The following is a 25676-nucleotide window of genomic DNA, read 5'->3' on the forward strand; positions in this document are numbered from 1 at the left end:
CAGTATGATTGAGAACAGACTATTTGAGGAGGAGGAGGAGGAGGAGGAGAAGGAGGAGGCAGTACCTGATTGCACCCAGGTCATTATTGGAGTGGTGGCCTGGGACTCCTCGCTGATGATTTTGTTCACCACACTTTCAAGAACACGGACAAGTGGGATGATGCCTGCTCACAGAGTCGCGTCCTCAAAAGGGATCAACAATTTGCACGACATGTTCGAAGAAACCTGTGCACTATGAGGTTTATCACATGTGCCATACAAAGTGTATGACTCCCTGCTGCACTGCAGAGAAAAGGTTCCTCCCTTTGTGGGCTACAACACTTCCCACCGTTAGTTGACCTTGGGTCAGCCATTCATATTTCTCCTACCTGATCATCTGGAGGATCTCCTGCCCACTGTGGCTTTGTTCACCCAGGCTCACAAAATGGAGGACAGCCTGAGAGCACCGGGCCTGACATCGTTGGCAGGCACCGGGGCAGGTTGGACTGCAGTCAAAGCAGTGGATGGTTGCAAGCTGGTGGAGGCAGAACTTGTGCAGAAATGGCCCCCAAAGAATCGGGGAAGTGACAGTGGCAAGATTGGTCTAACTTTCTGGTGGTTTTCTGGGGGAATGTTGACCCAATAGGCAGTAACAGACATGTACTGCCCTTGCCCATAATTAAAGGATCACACATCAGCACTGGGGTGCACGGTCTTGGACACCAAGAATCCCAATGAGTCGCCAACATTTTTCTACACAACTGTGCAGTGATGGGACAGCCGATGGGACTTTTTTTGGACTTTTTTTGTTGTTGCGGCTAAACGGGGTTCTCCCATTTTTTCAACCTGATTTTCCCTTAATAAATTCGATAAGCTTGAACACTGAAGTTGCTTTCATGTGTCTTGGTTAATACTCACAGACAGCTGTCACATTACATTTTTGATTAGGCAGCACCCAGGTATATCTGAGGAGACTAATTTAAGGTCTCACCCTAACAGGGGTGATGCCACACATCTTGATATTCACAGAAAACCAGGATACAAGGGATTATAGGAGTAATAATAATAATAATAATAATAGAAACTGGTTTGTAGCGGTTCAGTTCGCTCATCCCTAGTCCTGATTAAAAAGGTCTACTAAAATAGTGGCTGACTCAATGTACTTATACTGGTAAACACTCTTTACACATCTACATTATCCTTGGACAAGGCATACACAGATCAAACTACTGTACATGTAGCAGTTATTTATCCCTAATATGCTGCTTGAAAAGAAACTGTGCAGAAAGAGTCCCCAAGAATATTTTCAAAAGGGACCAGATTAGTTGTACAGCCTTCAATAGACTATATGATCAAATACATTATTTCTATAGACTTCATTTATAAGAAAGAAACAAGAGGAAATTCATTTAAAAGGTTTCTATTAAAGATTAAAAGATTGAGACAATAGTTTCCTCTTTCTAGAAACAGCACTGCTCCTGGAGCAGCCTATGTCTGGTATTGCAGCTCAGTCCTGTTCTGATGAAGAGGGGGTGAACTGCACTCACTATGAGACATAGCCTAAGATCATGTAACAGTTTTGAAGAATTTTTTGATGAAGACAAATTCTTTTAAGTTGAAACTGGCCCAGTGCCCTGGTGAATGCCATAGGGATGGCTTCAGAAATTCCATCCAGCTAGATGTTATTGGCAAAGGTAGAAGCAGTCAGCCATACATTTCTGCTGCCACTGCAGTTGGAGTGTAGTATTACATACTAGACATTTAAATGCATTGTTTTCTGTGTAATCTGGAGAGGACACAATACAGACACAAAAAAGCACTCACTTCACTGGAAATCAAGTTAAGACTTTGAGGAGGAGAGGAACAATGTTAAAATGTAACTGTTGTTATAAAGAAAAAAAAATTGACATATCATAGAGGCTGTAGGTACTTAAAATAGAGATTAGTTGGATCAAATGGTTTGATTCAAATTTTTTATTATCTATACAGCGGGTTTTTATCGTTTGTACACCAGGGGTAGTATGTACAGTAAGTCCTTGCACCTGAACAGAGGCATTGCAGTGCTGCCAATTTCTGTTTTTTATGTCATAGAGATGTCAAAGGCTTTGATCAGTCCAGGTCTGAGTGTTCATACACGTACCGATCGGAGAAGATGCGCTGCAGTGTGTCCACTCTCTCCACTTTTTTTTTTTAACCCTGCAGCTGCAGCTTACTCTCCACCCCACTTAGATCCGGACCGATAAAAACTTTTGACATGTCTCTATAACATGTCAAAAGTTTTTTTTATAATGACAGGTACACTTTAAGAGCAGACATATCCTTACACTATAAATTTCTGAAGAAAAAAAAGGTAACTTTTTGATCTAAGAAAAAACTTTATTATACGTGATACCTGTATTCAGCTACTCCACCAGCATGCTTCTTCATTGCTGTGTCTGAACTCATACCATAGAACAGCATCACCTTCTTTCCATTTTTCTCTATGATCTCTCCTGAGCACTGATCATGTCCGGCAAACATTCCTCCCAGCATTACAAAATCTGCTCCTGCTCCTGGACAAATTAGCAAAGAAAATGAAATGAACAGATGTCAAAATGTCAACTAATTAACTAAACAGTCTTACCATGGAATGGAATGTGCAAGAGATAGAATCACCCCATACTCTAGCCCATAGCGGTTATAACTATTACTGTTACTGTACCCAGGTATCGGTATGCTAGCTACTTTATTGTAAGTCTAAAGTTGTTATTGGGTTGAGGAGTATCTTGCTGAGCATCTTAAATTGTGTCCGGGCAACATAAGTCACTTATAAGTAATGCCTTTTCACTTGTCACAGTGCCAAACACTGCTGAACCAGCATACACTGCGGTATGTTGGACAGTTGTGCATTTGTCACACCAAGTGGTAACATGTAAAGGAAGTACAGAGTTTGGTCTCATGACACTCCCACGTGTAGCTTCAATGTGAAGTGTGCTCTGATAGAGGAGCATCCCAAGTTTAACCTTTTTCTGGGTGAGAACCAATCCCTGCAAAGCTATTACACTAAAAGATGTCTGACAAATTATCTGACAGATTTTTTTTAGCCAAAATCAGGGATGGACAATAAACAGGTTGTAAAGATAAGACTGAGATTTCTCCTCTTTTCAAATCCATTCCTGGCTTTGGCTGAAAAAATCTGTCAGACATCTTTTGGTGTAATAGGGCCTTAAGTCCAACCCTCTCTCCTGAGGGGGCTGAAATTCCCTGGTTAATAATGGCTTGACAAGGTAGTGATTACACCTATCCATGTCTCCTTCAGTTTTCTAGGCGTTACACCAAGCCTTCAGCCTGGTCAGTTTCCAGCTAACTAAAGGCATGTACACTGCAGTATTACCCTACAACCAGTTCTAGTTTCTACCTTCTGGGCTGTGTACATGGTTAATCACGCTATTGTGAGTTACAAAATTTCGCCCAAGACTGTCTAAAAGCACCTTTATTACTTTGTCCATTATTCTCTTGTGACACATAACTCTTCGTCTGGATAAATGGGTTGACTAATTTCTAACAGTAATGGGTCACTGGTGCTGGCTAAGCAGTCAGTGACTGTGACTGACGGGGACAGGGGCGTAGCAAGCACCTAGAAGGCGGTCCATGTTGGGGGCGGTCTGGGGGGGCGGGGAAATAGGCTAACAAAAGTAACTGGCAGGAAGTGGCAGAACACCACACCAGCGTGACAGGCAGAGGTAAAACAGCTTTCCCACCCACCCTCCCTAATGTTTTTCTGTGGAAGAAGTTTCTTTGTTTGTATGTGTTTATTTACTGTTAATACTGTTGTCACAGCTTGGCGCTGGGGGGGACCTTGCAGAGGAGGAAGGAGAAGCATCGGCGAGGCACCCGGCAGAACAACTAAGACATGCCCACGGCCGGAGCGGTGGCCTGGCATTCCGGTGTCCTCGCCAGGAAGGCGACAGCGCAAGGTCCTATCCTCACATTACACAAATATATGTTTTAAGTTTAAAATAGTTTTAAGAAAAAAAAAAAAAAAAGCTGTGGCCTACCCCTACGCATTTAAAAGAACAAACAGTTGTCAGTGAGTAATTAAGTAGCATAAGTTGGGATTACTCCATTTCAGGGGGCAAGATAGCCAAGGTGCAATGGGATGCCAGCAGTCTATGAAGGCTCCTGCTTGCAGTGAGGAGCTCCTGCTGTTCCTGGTCTTGAGATGTCCTTCCTTGTACTTTCAAAAGAGAATTCTGTCCATGACCAAGTATATAGCCATGCACTTCCATTGTGAAGCTCCTGGAGTGCAGTAAGCTGAAATCTTTCCTTGCTCCCCCTCCCATCACAATCTCTGCTTTCCTGAAAGTCATCTGGGAGCTGAGTCCCAACCAGGGTAAGGTATGGGAAAGAGAGCAAGAAAACTTTGCAGTTTGCTGCACTTCAGGGGATTGGGAAAGCCTATTTGACACGGCACCAAAGAATAAAAGCAGTATGCTACATTATGGAAGTACAGACCGATATATCGATGTGCCATGTGTCTCCTTGACCTAACAGCTATCTAACAGTGTCAGCAGTCAGGATGTGACAGACTGGCCCATGGAGGGTTAGGGTAACCCCCTGGGGGTCAGACTGTGCCCTGTTGGGGGTTATACTCACCATTCTGGGCTCCCGGTATGGGGTCTTCTACCTTCTGTTTCTTTTTCTGCAATGAGCCAATTAACAGCTGAGGCTGGATTCCGCTGTAGATGCTGATTGGCTAAGTAGAAACTGCAGAAGTCTCCACTCAGCTAATCAGTGGCTGCAGTGGTGTCCTGCCTTAGCCTCTGGTTGGCTGAGTACACACTGAAGGTGCAGACTGATAAAGAGTGAAGACTGACGTCTGGGAGGGTAAGTATAATCCCCCAACACACACACACAGTCTGGCCCTCAAAGGGTTAAGTGGAGATGCATATCACCCCTTCTTAACCTCCTGGGAGGCCAGACAGTAGGATGCTATCTGTACAGATGCTGCATACAGAAAAGGTGCAAACCACCTGTCAAAATGATGGGTCTTTCCACAGCCACATGCATTTCTACAGCCTTAAAGCTTGTTGACTGGCTGCTCAGAAGCCTTTTTCTTTTAAGCAAGCTTTTTTTCAAATCCAACACTTCAGCTGACAGATTCACTTTAATACTAACCTAATTTTTTGGTTGCCCACCCAGGGTATGTCATAACAATGTCAGAAGCCGTAATTGGGTGCGGCTGCTGAGACCTTAACCAATCACTACAACAAAAAGACAAAACTGCTCAGCTGAGCAGTACATCCCTTTATTTCTACATACAGTAAGGACAGTCTCTTTATATGTCAGTGAGACTGCCATATCATCTGCACCACATATGCTCAGAAGTTGTAAAAAAGTAAGGTATATTAGTACTAGCATTTTGCTATGATTCTTTGCTTGTGATTTCTTCTTATAGCCATGTGTACATATATATATTTATCTGTTTTTGTTCTGCGAATGAATTGTATTGTTTCTTGTGTCTTTTATTTGGTTTTCTACATTTTTTTCCATGAAATAATAAAGTACTATTTGTGATCATTTGTGTTTTATTTGCGGGTATATATTGAAAATTGTAGGGCATATGTCTTGTATATACCCTTATGGACAGTCGAGCTAAGGTTCTATTGTAGGTGGCATATATATTGCAGAAACAAGTACATTCAGATGCATAGAATGTATGTGAATTTTCAGTTGCATACAGGTCTCCACCCAACCTGTTGAGTGTGGGCATTCCTCTAGCGTTCACAGATATTTAGCAAGTGACACTCATGGTAGTCACTGATCTTTATCTTTTCTACTTCGGTTTACAAGAATCTTTTCTGCCTCTGTACTTCTTAAAGTATGTGAAAATCAGGAGACTCTAGTCACAATGAGTCTTAAGGTCACAGGTGTGCAAGGCGCAACTAGGGGTCACAAGCTAAGAAATGTATACATACTATAGATCACACATATACAAAGCTAACCCTTTAAGTTCCTCAGACATCGCTTTGTATAGGCATCCCACATAGGAGCAATACAATAACATCAAATGAAAGTGGGAAAAAAACGCATCTGATTTAGAGGTCAGAGGTCAGCCACTCAGTGATGGCTGTTACAGTCCTGTATCCAGCTGAATCTACCGGGTGTTTTCTTTCTCAAAACAAAAGCAGAAATCAGTGAGAATTATTTTACACTTATTTTTTTCGCCACATGATGTTTTTGAGTGTTACTGTGGGAATACTGTGACTTCTAAACATTTCTGCATGGTCACATTCCAGAATCAAGCTTTACAGCGTAGCTCATGTTGCAGAAATAAAATCTTTTTTTTTCTTTTACTAAATCATTTACAGCAGACTTTAAATTGAAATCTAGCCACACGGTATAATGACATCATATGTGTTGAACAGCTCCAAAATGTTTTAGAGGATGTGCTATTTCTGTGTGGGTTTATTTTGTTAAAGAGCTTTCAGTACAAGAGAATTGCAAAGCCGTTTCCAGACTCAATTTAAAATGTATATACTATGCACCCTCGAACTGACACCCCCCTTCTCTGCCAACTTGCATTCTTTTTGGGGTGAGCCAGATCAAGACTGTCCTTGCTTAAACTTTTTCCTTTACCCCACCTGTGGTGTCCCACCACTGGTTTTCTTTTCTCTTCTCTTATGCGCCTATTGCAAAAGCTTCTTTCTCCAGGTTAAGTGGAGATGAATGTGTTCTACAGTTTCTCCACTAGATGTCAGTAGCTCTTATATGTATTTCTATGAGTTGCACAGCTAAGGAAGGTAATGGGTTGTTGTTATATGTGTATATGTGTATATGTGTTGTTGTGGACCAATAGAAGGTGCTCCCTACTTCTGACCAATCTCTTTCCTTCTTTCTTATGTACACACTCATCCCCACCACTCACAGAGTAGATTACTTAGCCCCTGTAGGAAGTTAGTTACTTGGTATAGAAAGTTTAGTCAGTCTTATCCACATTCTCGTAGGAGAAAGACACAGAGAGCAAGTGTACCTGCTGTAGCCAAGCCAGGGCCTGGCTTATTCCAGGAGCCCTGTCCGGGACCGGTGTAGTCTAGTCTAAGACACAAGTGTGTTTAGATGCAGCTACAGACAACCAGTTCCTTACCTACTTATACTATAACTACTATGCATTGCTAAGCACTTTAAGGGAGAGAAGTCCAGGAACACCCTAACCCACGCCGTGAACCAGTCTAAAAGGTGCAGGGCAGTATCCTAAGAACCAGAGGAACTAGCCTAAATAGGACAAAGCTACCAAGAAAGGTCTATGTATGCTATCTTGCATTGCAGGTAACTGGGACACCCCCGGGAACTTAGTTTCACCCAGATAACTATGACTGGGGCTTGTATCACCCTATTAGGATGTGTCACTCGACTCTGTAGGGCACAAGGTGGTCAGACCAAAGTCTATAAACGGGAACAAGTCAAGTATCCACTCTAAAGTATTTTATCAAAGTTCCGGCAGAGTACATTGCTACATTGGGTCAGGGCTCCCTCGACCAACTCTTCTCCTCTACTCTACTTAACTCTCCAAGCACTGCTACAACTACCTCTCTTCTATTGTTCTTCTCTAAGCACCTCCTGAAGCACAAACAAGTTCCATTACTAAAGTCTATGTGAAGATTTATCTATACTACTGAAGTGTGTTGTACTACTGAAGGACTGCACAGTAAAGCTGTTTTATTTTTATATCACTTGGGCTCCATCATACTTTGCCTGCACCAGCACCCATACACACACAAACCGCACACCTTGGGTAATTTTTCTCCTTTTCTGTGGGTGGCGGTAACGATAGTCTGGGTGGGTCAGTTGCCACTTAGGACTGCCGTGACAAGAACCCAAGGGGCCCACTTCAACCCGGCGGGTCACCCACCATTTTGGGATTACAGCCAGCCACAACACAAAGCAGGTACCAACATCACACCTGTGTGCTGGACAAGCACTGGCATCACGACAATGCCATCTTAGGCTGAGCTGTCACAACAACACCTGTACCTCACCACACACCTACTGTCTGTCCTCCAGCTGGCTGTCCAGAGAAAAGATGGTTTCCACACCACACCAACATAGAAGAGGATTATTTACAGGTTGTAGTTTCTAGATTCTGAAGAAAGATCCAGGGATTTATTTGTATTGCCAGATTTGGAGTCAAGTAAAATCAGGCTTTTTCCTCACATTAGATTGTTTGCCTTTTTCTGGATAAACACTGCAAGGTAATAGGCTGCACTTGGTGGATTTTGTCAGTATTACAAACTATGTTAAACAATTTATTAAACTAAATCCATATATACATGACTCTAGTTAATACATGGCCTAAACTGTAGTTCATTTTATACACCCTTTACACATGTATAATGTACATAAAAAGTGGAGTAACAATATAAATACATTACACTACCTTGCACTAGACCTAAAGTACCAGCCTGTTTTATTGCTCAGAGCAACAAGCTTGTTGAAAGACAAAGCCCTAACAACTTAGTTGACAAACTGTAATAATGTACTAAAATTTTCCTGCATTAGTTTACTGTACAGTATCTCAAATGTTATGGTAAGACAACCAAGTATAGCTAGGTATAATGGCACAATGTAAGTCATGTTATCTTTAAATCCACCAGTTGTGAACTGTGGCCTTTCATACTACTGTCCCATATTTGTCTACTTAAAGGTCTTTCATGTTTCAACACAGAAAATTATTAGCTACAAATGAGCTACAAGAAAGAGTGAAGTGAGAGATACATACATATATACAGTAGCTGACTAAGGAGCACTGGCATTTATATTCATGCGCTCATACATTGTATCTGCATGTACTCAATTAATATTTATAATTTATATGTTGTTATACACATTCGACTCACATTATTATGACCACCAGCTAATTATTACTGTCACCTTCTGCCTTTAAGCCAATAATCATTCTTTTTTGCAACTCTAATAAATCGCCCCTTTTACCGATTATAGCAATGATGGATATGTGTGCAGACAGCCTGTCACACACCTTTTATAACAACATAAGACCTCCTTCCTGGGCTTTATACCCTGCCGACATCTAAAGTAGAAAGTTTTCATAGTAATGTTATTCTGATTGCCAGTGGTGTTGGGAAGGAAATTACTCCTTTTGATGGGGTAATTGTCATCTGCCTCATAAGGGTTTTTCCCTTCCTCTGGGTCAGCACAGTAGGGTTTCTGTAGGTTGAACTTGATGGACTCTTGTCTTTTTTCAGCCTTGTTACCTATATGTAACTATGTAACTCAACTGTACATGGCATATGTTATACATTGATTACTGAATGACACATCATTTTCGTGTCTCTACCCCCTGTGATGGCAGCATTGATTTTACCTATCACTACATCTTATGGTTCTTTAATATAGCATTGATTTGGAGTAAGGGTCCGTTATGCTAAAAAAAAAAAAAAAAACCTTTGCTTGATTTTCGTCTTTAGTGGTGATTCTCTACTACTCTGCAGCACTTGTGTATACTTTCAACAGAGCAGAGAGTCATAGGCACCTGCCCCATGCCATATGCTTATAGGCTGTAGGATCCCCTAGGCTTCTAGACTTAAAGGGAATCTGTCAGCTCCTGTTCCCTGCCTGGGAGCTGACAGATTCTCTTTAAAAAGGCCAGGAGCAGCCCAGGACTGCCTGATATCCTGTTGACTGCCCTAAAGCTTCAAATGGTTATGTGCAAAGTTGTAAGCTTATAACTCCTATACCAAGTCTCACATAGTGCACCCCATGTACAGACAGAAAGAAAGGCTGATTTTCATGCGGTTGCTATTATTTAGTAGAATGTTCAATGATGCAACCTCTTAATCCAGTTACATTTTTCAGGAATTACTTAATTGTACCTCATTTACATGGGTGAATTAATTCTATAGTTTTGTGTTTTAAAAAATGTTTTACTGTACATAGATATGGTTCTCACTTTCTGAACTAAACCCCAGGTGTGTGTGTGTGTGTGTGTGTGTGTGTGTGTGTGTGTGTGTGTGTGTGTAAATACTTTATTTTAATATTCTGTCACACCACTTACCAAATGCTTTAGCAACATCTCCTGGACAACTGCAGCCACCATCCTATACAAAATATAAAATATATTATACTTATATCATACAGCTCAAAATATGTTATTCACACTATTTGTTCTTTATAATTACTTGCAAGTACATTAAACATAACAGCTAATAAACACACCGTGCATAATATATAAAACTCTAAATTACATTGGTGAGCAAGTCGACGATATCACAACAACCTTGATGCAAAAGAAATAATCCCAGCAGAAATCCACAACTAAATGTAAAATTGATTTGATAATCCTGTCTGCCTAGGTAAATGGTTTCCCACAGACGCCAATTAGCATAACCTGAAGAGATCTCATAGACCATTATCGCCACCTAGTGAGGAGAATGAAAAATGTAAGACGTCTGAGAGTTCTTTCTTGAATTTGTCTTCTAAATTGCTTTGCCAACTCTTACAGTAAAATGATGTAATGTTACAACTAATAAGCCTCAAAGGTCCATAAGAGCATCTGTCTGGGAAGCTCTTATTTTCAGCTGCTAGATTAACGCATTCCAATAGAGTACAAGAAAGCCAATAAATGTAGCCTTCATATAAACTGAATATCTAAATATAAGACTAAAAGCAAGAGTGAAAGGTTAGAACAGCTATATTATTTATAGTATATTGGACATGTGTCTATCACTATGACCACTCCATAACTTATACTAGCAAAACCGTGGGCATGCACAGTAAGTTCCTAAGCATCCGCTAGTGGAGACTTTTGGCAGCTAGGATATTATCATTTAAGGCTATGTTCACACTGCGTAAAAGTACGGCCGTTGTTGACATTGGCAACAACGGCCGTACTTTCTGCAGAGTGGAACACTGACTCTGCTTCAATGGGATCCCAGCCGGAGCGTATACACATCGTATACACTCCGGCCGGGATCCCGTGCGGCACCGCAAATAACTGACATGTCAGTTTTCTGCACCCGCAATTCAATGACTTGCGGCCGTAGAAAACCCTGTCAGTTCACACAGTGAAGCGAGCGGCCATTCCGTGACCCAGCCGGTCTCTTTTGTAGTGTGAACATAGCCTTACCCTGTATTAAGGGACTTAAGGGACTTCTATTACAAACCTGAAAAGGAAGGAGATGCATGCAATTGAGAGCACACAGTTGATGACATTCTTGAATATTAAGAAATTCTGTGTACTTACTGAAATAATGTGTCCTTTTAAGCCATGGGCAGAGTCAGCACATTCAATCACAGCACTTAACTGAGGATAGCCAACACCTGTTTTAATCCTGGTTGTACAGACAGAACCTGTCAGAATAAGAACATATTGTCTAACCACACAGGCACTATGGACGAGGAAGCCCTGTAACAGACTGTTTCCCTGCCTAGTATGATGTATTAATATCCTGCCGGGAGCGAGGAAACTCTTTTAATCTCTGCAGCACTGTAGTGACACAGCAGCACAGCTCTGTCATTACACTCTCTAGACCTCTGTCTCTCATACACTCTCTAGACCTAGAACTGACTCCTGACAGGAAGCTGCTATCCTATATAGAGCAGTGTGACAGGAAGTGAGAGTGAGAGAGAAGGTAAAAGTGTAGAGAGGAGGCATCTGTCATTGGATAAACACACAAAGACAGCTAAACCTTTACACATATACTGCAGCTGTACAAAGGGGTTGTGAGACACCTAGTGGCTGGAAAGGAAAACAGCAGCTACCAGCACTTGGTGTGACACCTGTGAGAGTTACTTTACCTGGGTAGTATAAAGGCTTGGGGAACCACGTGTAGTGGGACAATACATAATGATCTGAACTTTTAGGCAATGCAGCTGTCACTCTTTATTGAGAAATATCAGTGAAGCTATTAATAGTTCTAAAACAGCATTTATTTTGAAGGCAAAGCACCATAGGGAGCTGAATGACTAACTAGGGCTATGTGTGCTGTATAAATAGACTGGATCTCAGCGTTGGCTGACTCTGAGGAAGTGCACGCAGAACATTTAACTGGTGGAAAATGTAGGTAACCAAGTCCATGTGCAGCATAAGCCTAAATAAAAGCAGCTGTTCATTATATCTTTTTTATCACATACATTTTAGTGGGGAAGTACCAAATAAAGGCATTATAGATGAAATGCAGGCTTTCCCTTAAAGGTAAGTCTCATAGAAAGCTCTGAACTCAGCCATGTTTGGAATTTTCTGTGATCCTTCATCTATAAAAAGTGTTCTTGCCTTCAGTGTTCGGTGTTTAACAGGAGACTTTTGCCAGTGGAATATTTACATAAATGGGATTTTCTCTTTTAAATTTACAATGTACCCCTGGGATTCGTGTGGGCCCTAAGGTTGGGTGTTGTATACACACACTGAGAGCTGGGAACCTTCCAGATGGGGAGTGAGAGCTTATTCTAGTCCAGCCTCTCTAGGGAGAGGAAGAGAGATCTCTGTTTAGTGCAGCCCCTCTACTCAGACAAGATCAATTCAGCCTCTCTATGTGGGAGGAGTACAGTCCAGGATAGCCTGGGGCAAGGAGTTCCTGCTAAGTAGTCAGACAAGGACATGATCCCATCCTAGTCCTAAACTCTGTATTTAGAAGGAGAGAAACGTTTGTAAGTTCCAGGTTGACCACTCGACTAATGACTCAAACTGAGGGTAGGTTCACACATAACAAAATCGTAGCGGATTTCACGATGCTAGTTTGCAGTGAAATCCGCTGTGATTCCTGTACTGTTACTTTCAATAGGTTTACATACTCGCAGCGGAATTTTCATCCTGTTGAGTATGTAAACTTCGTTCCCCTTAACCCGCTGCAGCCCAGTGGATACATTACTCGTCCTCGCTCCAGCCTGCTTCTGGGGCTCCCGGCTCCCTGACGTCCCATTTAGCCAATCAGTGGCTGTGGCTGGACAGCACGCTGATGCAGAAATATGTCTGCATTGCACTTGTCCTAAGTGGCCTAAAGAGGTTTCATGCACATGTCCAACTGGCCTGCGGGGCACCGGACCTGCATTAATTTTCAGGTTTTTTTCTCTTTGCATAGTTCAGTAATCTAGAACCTCAACAACACCTTAGAATTTTACATTTATAGTTACTATTTATCACTATCACTATTAACTATTTATCACTATCACTATTTACTATTTAGTGTCATTCCATCTTAGAACCTTTAACCCCTTTTTTGGCCTTTATGCCCAGGGCCTATTTTTCAAATCTGACCTGTCTCTCTTTATGTAGTGATAACTCTGCGATACTTTTAATTATCACGGTTATTCTGAGATTGTTTTTTTCGTGACATATTCCTCTTTATGTTTGTGGTATACTTTGGTTGATACATTCAGTAGTTTTTTGAAAAAAAAAAACTTGAAAAATGTATGTTTCTTTATATTCAAAATTCTCTTTTTTGTAAAATTGCACAGAAACTTGAAAAATGTATGTTTCTTTATATTCAAAATTCTCTTGTTCTACGAAAGATAGTCATGCCACATAAACTTATTATTACTGCAACATCTACAACATGCCTGCTTTATGGTGACGTCATTTGGTGAACGTCCTTTTACTTTTTAGGATGTTAGAAATTTTGCAGCCATTTTATTTCAAGAAAATTTCAAACTAACTAACTAACTGAGAACTCAATATTTATTCCGCTTATTCCAACGTTTCTAGAAATACACCATATGTGGCCGCAGTGTGTCACAGGACAAGCCGCAGACATGACAGAAACCTGGAAAAATTTTGGGGCCTTCCCTTTTGGGGAACTGTTAATTTTGCAGGTACATCTATAATACATTACAGCACATGATGTGTGCTGTAATATATTATACAGTGAATGAGCTGTCAGCATTACAGCTGACAGCTCATTCAAACGATCAGACCCCTGCCTCAGTGCAGGGGCCTGATCGTTATAACCATAGCAGCCCAGATGCACTGAGCGGGGGGAGGGGTCAGAGGGAGCGGATTTCCCTCCGGATTCCCCATAGAGCTGCGGTCCCATGGGACCACGGCGCCTATAGTAACATAGTAACATAGTAAATAAGGTTGAAAGAACACAAGAGTCCATCAAGTTTAACCTATGGGGTTAACTGCCTGGGGCGGCTCCCCTCTGGGCAGCGGCAGCGGGAGGAGGTTGTGTGAGACAGCCTCCTCCCCCTATCGCTGCTAGGGACAGCGGGGGGAGGCAGGGAAAGCCTGACGTTCCAGGAACGTCATGTTGCAGGAACTACCTGCTTTACATGACAATCCTGGAACGTCATTTTGTGGCAAGGGGTTAATCTTATTAGAAAAAACAGCCCCCAAAAATTAACAAAAATATATGTGTGAACATAGCCTTACTGTGCAAAGGAAAGAGAAGTCAATAAATGACACCATAGAAAATAACATCTGTTGCACTCAGAGAGGGCATGACTATCATACCGACATGTTCAATTTTAATAATTAATACAACAAATATAATGTAATATAATGAACTGACCTGGTCCAATTCCGACTTTTATTATGTCAGCCCCTGAAAGAATGAGCTCCTCCACCATTTCACCTGTAACCACATTTCCAGCCTATAAAATGACATTGAAAATATTAATAGAAATCTAATTTACAATGCTCATTGTTTTATAACGGCAGTATACAAAATTACATTCCTACAGCACTACTTACTGACCTACGTGCTGGGATAAAAATATGACAGTCTGTATCATGAGTATCATGCCAAGGTACATAACATATACTGTAACAAGACTGTACTGGTCCCCAGCTTGTTCTCCAGTCCTGAGTACTACCCAAAAGTTTTATCAGTTTAGGTACACTTTAAGGATATACAATAAATTGTGACTGTAACTGCCACTGCCCTGGGTGCTGGGGTGAAAGGTTTCCTTTAAGTGGCGATGTGTAACATTAAAGGACAACTCCCGCGGGACCCCAAAAAAAAAAAAACACAGACACACACAGACACCATACTCACCATCTCTCCGGTGACGATCGCCACTCGATTCGCCCGCCGTCCGCCTCTCCGTCGCCGCCTTCCGCCATCCAGCGATGTCTCCAACTTCCGGGTCCAGGGGATGGAAAAGGCTGCCAATGCGCTTGCGCACCGGCAGCCTTTTCATTGGCTGGAGCGCATCACATGGCTTCCAGCAAGCTCAGCCAATCAGGGCTGAGCAAGCTGGAAGCCATGTGATGCGCTCCAGCCAATGAAAAGGCTGCTGGTGCGCATGTGCACCAGCAGCCTTTTCATCCCCATTCACTTTGCATGAAGACGCCGAGGAGGAAGAAGACCCGGACCGCCCCTCGGCTCTGACGTCGTCGTCACCAGATGCCGCCCCGGAGAAGAGGACCGTGACGATCGTAATAGGTAATGTATACATTCCTTAACTTCCGAGGTGGGGGGTCGGGGGTCCGAAAGTGGGGGAAGGGGGCCAGGCCGGGTATTTAACCACATTACAAAGTTATATAACTTTGTAATGTGTGTTAAATGAGCAAAAAAAATTTTTGTGGGAGTTGTCCTTTAAGACTAACAGGCAATTAGGACTTAAAAGGTTTGTTTTTTCAAATTACTAGCTTATTAGAGGCTATCTGATAGACAGCACTCCATTTCTACAGAGGGGCTTAGTGTTGGCTTATAACAGGTAACTTTAATTTCTATATTAATACCCTAGTACCCTAAACTGACAGCTGCACTACAAGGCCAAGCCAGCAGCCAAGAGTAGCAAAAAAAATGTGTTTTAAAAATGTTAAGCCCTTAGAGGGGATGTTGGATTCTTTGTGTCGGATTCCTGCCTAATGGCACACTAATTCCCTGCCTAACACTCTCCCTGACAGCAGCTCTCTCCCTATGCTCATCCAGCCTGCATCTGAAGCAAGCATCGCAGGACCTGATTCTTAAATGCCCAGGTCATATGATCTGGCCAGCCAATCGCTGCTATCAACATGTAGGGTTCCCACATGATGCTACAAGCTCCCAAAGCCTCTCCTGCATAATGATTTGCAGAGAAAAAAACGCAAACATGCAGGAAGAGAAAGTGCCATTGCCTCGAGTATGGCAAGATGCTCATCCAAGTACCGAGCACCATCGAGTACCCTAATACTCGGAAGAGCATGCTCGCTCATCTCTACCTGCTATCTAATCTATACAGTAACTTTTATCATTTCCTTTTCTTGATAAAACAACCCTTTGAAATGTCTCTTATTATTACATGTTTCTTAAGCTCAGGATGTTTATTTTTCTGGAAATGTGGCTAGAATGTTTTGGCTAGACATAATTATTCCACAAGTCAGATTCATACCGCAAATTGCCTAAATTTAGGTTATAAATAAGTCCCATGGAAGGCAGTGACTCACAGGTTATGTGTCAGAGAATGCAGCCGGTTTATGCCGTCCTATGTCAGGGTAGCATAAACTAGTGACAGAGAAGCTGAACAGAATGATGTATCGCTTACATTGGTCTGTGCAGCTGATTCAGAGATATCCTCCTGAATAACATGGACAATAAGTAGTCCTCTCCATTCTGTGCATGAGCCCAGTAGTCCTGGATATTCAACAGCACCAGAGAACTCTGCCCACCAGCTGCTTACTGGCAGTTGTCAATCTATGCTGTATATTGGCAGTCAGCTGTCACTCAGCTGGAATGTAAAGGGTGGAGGGAGGGGTGTGGCAAAAATCCTATTCTCCTGCATATTAGGAGAACACCCGAACAAAATGATGTAAATAATACTCCGATCTGTTCTTTTGCAAAAAACGGATGCAATTGTGTGTATCCGTTTTGATCCATTTTTCCATTGACTTCCATTGTAAAAAAAAAGGAACAAAATGGATCCGTTTTTAACGTACACAAAAATGTAGCTGACCCTACTTTTGTGTCCGTTTAAAAAAACGGATCCATTTTGATCCATTTTGTAGCTGACCCTACTTTTGTGTCCGTTAAAAAAACTGATCTGTTTTGATCCGTTTTTTTTTTTTTTTACAATAGAAGTCAATGGAAAAACGGATGAAAACAGATGCACACAAATGCATCCGTTTTTTTATCCATTTTTCACAGTTTTTTTGCAAAAAAACTAAAGAAAAAAATGGATTGCAAAAACGTAGTGTGAACCCAGCCTCACTAGTCTATGCCGTCCTAATTTAAAACAGCATAACCATAGGGACACAAATTCCCTTTAAAGACAATCATTGCAAAAAAGTGTTATTATTATAAATGGCATCTAAAGTTTTAGGAAAAACATATATTTCTATCCAACAGACTTTACAATGTTATTTAATGTGCATCTCATGAGAACTATTGGAACTGTATAAAGAAAAAACAGACCTATTGTTACATGGAAGCATTAGTATACAGTGCATCTTATTGTACTGGCTCCTTCTTCTGCCACCCAGCTAAGTACAACAATCCCATTATACAGACATCCAGTTGTAATTGTTTGTCGTCATAAATATCCAGCTTGACAAATATTACTATGATCATTAGAATCCATTAGCGGTTCAAGAATAAAATTCTACTGAGACAGTGAGGTAATGACTCCTGTGCTGCTGTAATGCTGCTGTCTGTACACACACGTTTTCCCACTAGACACTCTAAATAGAGACATAGTCAACATGGAATAACAAACATGTCTCTGACTTTACCACACCCTAGATTTAACAGAGCTGTGAATACAGAAAAATTTTAGTAATATATAAATAAGAGTAACTACAAATCTTCTACAAAAAATACATAATATGTAGAGAGATTATACCAGTTAAAGGAGTTATCCAGGATTAGACCAAACATAGCTGTTTTTGTTCACCCTATGTTACAACTGATATGCTAGTGTATCTATGTTCCTGGATTTGAAGTAACCAAAAATCTAAAATTTTGCGCTTTGGCTTTTTTTTGCACGTACACAGTTTACCACAACATGTAATAAAGATAGTTTATTAGTTCGGGCGATTCTATATGCAACGATACCAAATGTGTTCATTTATTTATTTTTATAAAATAGGAAAATAGAAAAATTGTGGGTAATTTACACTTTTACCATGTGATAGGATTTCTTTTATTAATGAAAAAACTTTTTTTTTCACATGCAGCAATTTGAAGTCCCCCTGGGGAACTTCTATAGTCACAGCACTGATCTCTCATAGAAATCAATGCAGTACATATGTACTGCATTAATCCATGGGATCAGTACTCGAGTGTTGAGCCGAGATCAGCGTCATTGCAGTGCTGACCACCAGCATGGACAGAAGCATGGATCGCCCCTCCACGATCACACTGCGCAGGGGGGGGTGGCGTTTATCCATCCTCTGGACAACTTTGGATCAGGGTTTACGGGCATTTAAATGCAGCTGTCAGTTTTAACAGTGCGGTGGTTCAGAGCGTGGTCTCGGCAAGACCTTTCTCTAAACCCCCTTTAGCAATGACGTATGGGAACGTCACCAGTCCTTAAGAGGTTAATATTCAAGGTAAATAAACAGTGAAACAGTTTTATTTGCTGCCTATTAACCTGGAAAATCAGTTTTCTAAGATTCAATTAGTGACCCTCTATGGCTCTATTCATTCCTATGGAGTCTGCGGGCGGTACAGAGGTCGGACCCCCTACGATTTCCTGCCTTTCCTGTATCCTGTGGGGGATTTTTCCTGGAATATTTCCTGGAATACCTTTTTACTATACTTTTTAAATGTTTTTTTACCTCCCATAGTGGAGTTGTAGTTGATTTACTTCTAGCTGTCCAGACCTTTCTTCAGTAAGTGCCCAAAGGTGAGTTCTGCCATAAGAAAGAACCCTATACATTAGGGATGAGCGAACTTCGAGCATGCTTGAGTCGATCCGAACCCGAACTTTCGGCATTTGATTAGCGGTGGCTGCTGAAGTTGGATAAAGCCCTAAGGCTATGTGGAAAACATGGATGAAAATCATTGGCTGTATCCATGTTTTCCAGACAACCTTAGAGCTTTATCCAAGTTCAGCAGCCCCCGCTAATCAAATGACGATCGTTCGGGTTCGAATCGACTCGAACCCGAACCCGGTTCGCTCATCTCTACTATAAATCTAAAAATATTTGTTACAATTTAATCTTAAAGGGACCCATCAGCAGGTTGATACAAGCAAACCTTCTGATATCCTCGTGCAGCTGCGTACCTGGTGGTTACGTGGCTGCTCCTCTTTTCCCTGTAGCTCCTGCCATTTTTGAGCAGTTTGAAAAAGAGTAAAAACTGGGGGTGTAAAAACGCCCCCAGTGCTCCTAACAAGTACATTAGCATATTAACTCTTCTTTAAACTACATGAAACCAAGAGGAGCTACAGGGAAAAGAAGAGCAGCCATGTAACCATCAGGTACGAAGCTGCACAGGGATATCAGCAGGTTCGTTAGTATCAACCTGCTGATAATTTTGACAATTACCGGCATACTGTACATACCAAGGGTTAGGAGATGGTTTATATGGTGATGTAAGATAACTTACCATAATAGTATGATGTGGAAATTTGGCATGGACTTTCTTCACAAACTCTACAAAGTGTTCTGAATATCCATTAGCTACATCCAAACAAATGTATTTAATAAGAGGAATGGCTTCTAGGATGCTGCTCAGCCTGTCAAGATCAGCTTGACTACTTCCAGAACTTGCTGCTACGTGCTGTGGTAGAACACAATGAAAATATCAATGTTTGGAGATAAGTCTCATCACGACAAATAAAAACAAAACATCATCTATAGGCAATTAATGGTCACAAACTAAACCATCTTAAAGTACTCTGGAATTTAGTTTATTCTTAAATAGGGCAGAATAGGCTATTAGAGAAAACTGTACAAGTCTTTACCTTTTTTAGCTGATGTAGCAGAAAAAGGGTTTGTTTGTTTTTTTAGCAATTTTGCTTTATATTTGCCCTCTGAAAAGATTTCCTAAAGCTGTCATCACTGAAGTTCCTCTAATGAGATCACTTGGTAATATAGGCTATGTTCACACTACAGTTTATTGGGCTGTTTCACAGCATTTTTTTAACTGCTGTCATTTTGGTGGCAAAACATGGCCATTTCATGTAAATGACAGCTGTCATTTGCATAAAACAACCAGGTTTTGGTGACAAAATGGCGGCCATCCAAAAACATGGCCACGGAATGGCCAAAAAAAGACTTTGTGTGAACATAGCCATGATTATATTATCTTCCTTGGCGCTTAGAGTTGAGGCAGGTTAGACTTAGAAGTGGGGTCAATTCACATTATATGCAGTTTTGATGTGTTTTCCTAATAAAAGCACTTTGTGAGAAATAATGCAATGAGAAGAAAGTGACTTGACCTATAATCACAATTAAAGGAGGAGTCCTGTGAAACTGAAAAAGGTAGAAAGCCAGGGAGGTGTGGGAAAATAACAAATTACATGTCCCCATGCCCGTATCAGCGATCCTGGGTCCCGTTAATAGCCACGGGCAACCTGCAATTCTTCCAGTGGCAACATCACGGACTCGGGTGATGAAATGACCGCCACAGTCACTGACTGGCTGAGCGGGCAATTGCTCAGCTGGGCCGTGACGTTGCAGCTGGAAGAGCCAGGTACATGATGTACCCACATTCCAGCCAAAAATGGCAGGGGCTACGGATACAGAGGCACGGGGTCAGGTCAGTCTACTATTGTTATCATTTTCCCACACACCCATTTCTCCCTTCCTTTTTTCAATTTCATGGGACTTCTCCTTTAGGATATGTTCACACTACATAAGTTCCGTAATAATCACGGCCGTGATTACTATGGAACTTACGTAGTGCTGCCGTCTATGAAATACCAGCCAGAGTGTATACACCCGGCCGGGTCACGGAATGGCCGGTTTCTTACACCATGTGAATATGGCCTTTAGGTGTTTTATGAAGATCTGAAGCCTGAAGGCTTCAGATTGAGCCACATTTATCAAACTGTCTAAAATATACACTGATGTAAACTGCTCACAGCAACCAATCACAGCTCAGCTTTCATGATCGGTGAGATCGTCTCTCTGCTATCACAGTCTGTCTGAGGAACAGATTGGCAATCTGTCAAGAAAATTGATCAGAACCCCCACAGTCACACTTTGGGGTTTCTGATCAGTCAGGAACAGGAGCTGCTCCTGACACTAACACACTTAAACACTGGCATTGCTATAGAGCAGGGGTGTCAAACTCAAATACACAGTGGGCCAAAATTAAAAAAATTGGAGACAGTCGCGGGCCAACCTTAATATTTAATGAAGATTGCATGCAGCGTTTCTGGCACTGTCAGAGCAGCGTGCAGCGATCCTGGCGCTGCATATCCTAAAGTAAATGTCCCCACATGGTAGTTACCCATTATCTCCCTCAAGCAGTAGGTAATCCCATAATTGTGCCCCATGTACTAGCCACCCCAAATAGTGCCCCACATACTAGCCAGGCCTACTATTAGAGCCCCACATAGTAGCCAGCCCTTCCAATAGTGTCTTATATAGTAGCCAGCCCCCCGAGTTTCCCATATAGTAACCAGCCCTCCACAATAGTCTTATATAGAAGTCAGTGCCTAAAATAGTCTTTTATATAATACCACCCAGCCCTCCCCAATAGAGTCTTATATAGTAGCCAGCCCTCCAAATAGTCTCTTATTTAGTAGCCAGCCCTCCAAATAGTCTCTTATATAGTAGCCAGCCTTCCAAATAGTCTCTTATATAGTAGCCAGTGCGAGCGGCTGTGCAGACCGCTCATAATATAATCTGCTGCAACGTCAGGTGGGCCAGATTTAATTAATACAGCAATTGAAAAGCATGGCGGGCCAAAAATAATGGCACTGTGGGCCAGATTTGGCCCGGGGGCCAGAGTTTGACATGACTGCTATAAAGCATGGTGTTTAAGGGGTAATAGTACCAGCTGCTAGCACAATGTGTGTAGTGCTGCTCACAATGAAGCAGTGCCACACACATTAATGTCCCCTCTATGCCAGCAACCTGTAAATTCCTTCCAACTACACAGGGCAAATGGAAAGTATATAGCCATATGGCCGACGTGAAGGGTAAAGTCTGTAAAGCATATTTTGAGAGTTTCTGTGAATACAAATGCTTACAAAGTAGCTACAATTTCAATTTATCTATCTTAAAGAACCATAACTTTGCAATCATGTGCAATATGTAGTATTTGTTGTCTGGATTTTGTAAGTTACCAGTGCATCAGAACTGTCTCAATTGCACACATCACAGGTACAATCCCAGACACCTCACCTAAATGTGCCCCAGGGGCACCCCTATCCGTACAAAAGAAGGCACTGTCATTCGGTCACTTCCCCCCTTGTCAGGCTCTTTCTTTACCCATATATAGCTCTGGTCTCTTTGGACAGCACCCCTGTGTTATCATGTGACTAGGAAGCGGCTATATTTCCTAGGAGTACATAGCAGTCTGGCTCTTTGTAGCTCCCTAGCTTCAGAGCTCAGTTCTCCTGTCTTTCTCCACTGACCTACATAGAAAGTAGTACCTCGCACACAGCTTGAAATCTCACTAATACATAGTATTTTGTAATCCATTTTTTTTTTTATTTTCTTCACTGTCCCCAACAAGTTATCCTTCTCATTTATTATTTGTGAGAACGTTAGTACTAAACAGAAATATATTGTCTCTCCAAGATAGCTGGGTTCCTGTGAATTTCTATATAGTACTAGTTCTCGCTGTCTTTACACATACAGGTTTATGGAAATGTACAGTGAGAAGGCTAGCAGCAAAGCTTGGGTGTCCACCACTACTGGATGTATCAGAGGGTGGACACTAACAGCAGAACAAGAAGCAGCAGGGAGCGCTACAAATGATGTTAATGTAATGTACAGTATCTCATAACAGATTTAATCAGCTTTAATTTTTAATCAATTTCTATGGATACAATTCTTTTCATACATACTGTAGAATGCACAAAATATTTCTAGTTAATTAAACATTTTAACTGTCCACTGGGGTACCATCTATAATCATAGTATCATAAATAGTAATTTTCCTATTTTTTATGCATTTTTTTGCAGGCACTGATATGGGTATCTGAGGCTGATGCACTTATACTGAGTTCACACTATGTATATTTCAGTCAGTATTGTGGTCCTCGTATTGCAACCAAAACCAGAAGTGGGTTGAAAACACAGAAAGACTCTGTTCATACAATGTTGAAATTGAGTGGATGGCCGCAATATAACGGTAAATAACGGCCATTATTTCAATATAACAGCCGTTGTTTTAAAATACCAGCAAATATTTGCCATTAAATCACGGCCATCCACTCAATTTCAACATTGTGTGAACAGAGCCTTTCTGTGTTTTCAATCCACTCCTGGTTTTGGTTGCAATATGAGGACCACAATACTGACTGAAATATACGTAGTGTGAACCCAGCATAAGGCACATTTTTTGCAGACTTCCTTATGCAACAGCTTATGTGAACCTGTGCATCTGATGCACATAAAAGGGCATACCTTTGGCTGGGACACACTAGCATACCTTTGGCTGGGACACACTAGCATACCTTTGGCTGGGACACACTAGCATACCTTTGGCTGGGAGACACTAGCATACCTTTGGCTGGGACACACTAGCATACCTTTGGCTGGGACACACTAGCATACCTTTGGCTGGGACACACTAGCATACCTTTGGCTGGGAAACACTAGCATAGCTTTGGCTGGGACACACTAGAATACCTTTGGCTGGGACACACTAGCATTTGGCTGGGACACACTAGCATACCTTTGGCTGGGAGACACTAGGATACCTTTGGCTGGGACACACTGTTATAGTTCTCTGCCTTATTCTCAGAATTGTTAAGAGCAAATAAAGTAGTAATAAAAGCATTTTCTTCATTTACACGAAACGGTCATCGTGCGAATTTGCACAATAACAATCGAATTCGAGCGATAATCGTACGTGTAAACCACTGTTTGTGTTGGAAACTGCAGGGCTATAATCCCTACAGTTCCCGATTACCTGCTCTGTTCTAGCACCGCAGAGCAGTGTAGTGGCCCAGAACAGGCTATCTGTTCACTAGTTTGTATCTACCTCTTTATTATAACTAGTCCTGTTCTGGAAAGCTGTGGTCCACTGCAAACTGTGTGTATTGTGTCACCCCTCTCAGTATTCAGGTCTGCTATTCCATTCATTTCTTGTATGCATATTCATTCATCAGTGCCTAATGGTATTATGTCGCCCCCCAGTGTTCAAGTGTGGTACTTCTCATGTATATTTCACTGTATATGTCTAGTGGTGTGATGATGCAATGGCTGGATGTCATGTGACTGCCCCTGCTTCCATGGTAACTCCAATGGCCATCAAGCTTTGGCTGAGGATACCATGTGACTTCCTGTCTGCCTCAGTCTTGTCTTCCATCTTCAGGGGGACAAGTGTGTGTGACCTCTCTCCCCTGTCAGGAGAGAGATACGTGTGCTCTGCTGCTCCAGCTCCACAAGAATTATTCCTGGCTGTGTTCTATTCTCAAGTTCTCAAGATTCTCATCTATTCTCCAGATCTGGGTGCCGTTCTTCAGTCATTCCTCTCATCATCTTCTCTAATCATCAACAGCAAGTATTCATCTCAGTTCCATTTTGCCCAGCATCTTATCCTCAGTATCACTACTACTCCCATCATTCAGCACGCTATCATCACAGCCTATTGCAGCATCACCTATTACTCTGCCTTATTCAAGATTGTCTTATTCCCGGTTGCATCCGGAGAGACTGTTGCTATTAGTTACCACCGTTACAATAAATATACAACTACTGTTGTTTCTGAACATTGGCATTGGTGTGATAATTGGTGCCCTGACTAAGGACAACGAAGAATCGCATGCCCAGTATCCCCGCATGGTCAGGAGCCCGGTTCTCAGCTGTGTTGCCCTCGTGCCAAAACCGTGATAATCCTCTGCTCAGCAGCTACCCTGGTTGCTGCCAGTAACAACACCTCTCAGCGGAGTGGCCCCTAGGGGCTCGGGCATCGCAGCAGCTTTATACAGAGCAAAGTTTGTTCCCCGGATGGGGAGGCTGTTCAACATTATTCCAGTGTCCGTCAGTATCTGCAGAAAGAGTGGTGATTGCTATCACTGCTCACTGTGCTAGAAGCAGAGTGAGCTGTAATAGCATTCAAGGCTCCCTCTGCAGCCTCCCTGCCCTGTATACTGTAAGAAGATACAGTACATGGTGAAACAAACCCTGCTCTTTATACTGTAGATCAGAGCAGGTAATCGGGAACTGCAAGGATTATAGCCCTGCAGTTCCTGACACGAATGGGGGTGGCAGCAGAGGGGCCGTGTCACCCCTTACTGCTGCCTGACACCAGAAGTATGTTTGCCAATAAAAAAGTAGTATAACTTTATTGGGAAAAAAATCTCTAGATTATCCCTTTAGGGGTTGAAAAACTTTTATAAACACTGGTTAAAAGCAGAGAGTTAGAATTTCCTAAGTAAAGAATTCTTCATACCTCAAGGCATTCAGGAGATGTAGATGCAAATTTCTTCCAGTCTTCTACTGTATAATGTTTGTGAATTGCAGTAAATAATGTATGCTTAAAGTAAAAAAAGTACAAACATATATATTAAGCAGAGCACATGTACAATTTGCTAATATACAAAATATTTATATTCCAGCTAATATAATGCATAGTGTATTTATAATATGTAGACATAAACTACACAACATAGGGAATGTGATGATTTACATTCATGATCTCTCCATTGAAAAG

The 25676-nt window shown here is 41.8% G+C and overlaps 1 protein-coding gene across 1 annotated transcript in view; it reads right to left on the bottom strand.

The window, feature by feature from the left end:
• GMPR (guanosine monophosphate reductase) overlaps positions 1-25676 on the bottom strand; it is a 47324-nt gene that overhangs the window by 11684 nt on the left and 9964 nt on the right. The window contains exons 3-8 of the mRNA XM_069960163.1: positions 25416-25499; positions 19443-19616; positions 14481-14562; positions 11219-11325; positions 10031-10073; positions 2372-2531 (exon numbers count right to left, since the gene is read on the bottom strand). Coding sequence (XP_069816264.1) covers positions 2372-2531; positions 10031-10073; positions 11219-11325; positions 14481-14562; positions 19443-19616; positions 25416-25499 — 650 coding nt within the window. The remainder of the gene's footprint in view (positions 1-2371; positions 2532-10030; positions 10074-11218; positions 11326-14480; positions 14563-19442; positions 19617-25415; positions 25500-25676) is intronic.

Source organism: Dendropsophus ebraccatus, chromosome 2 (assembly GCF_027789765.1).
Source record: "Dendropsophus ebraccatus isolate aDenEbr1 chromosome 2, aDenEbr1.pat, whole genome shotgun sequence".
Taxonomy (NCBI): Eukaryota; Metazoa; Chordata; class Amphibia; order Anura; family Hylidae; genus Dendropsophus; species Dendropsophus ebraccatus.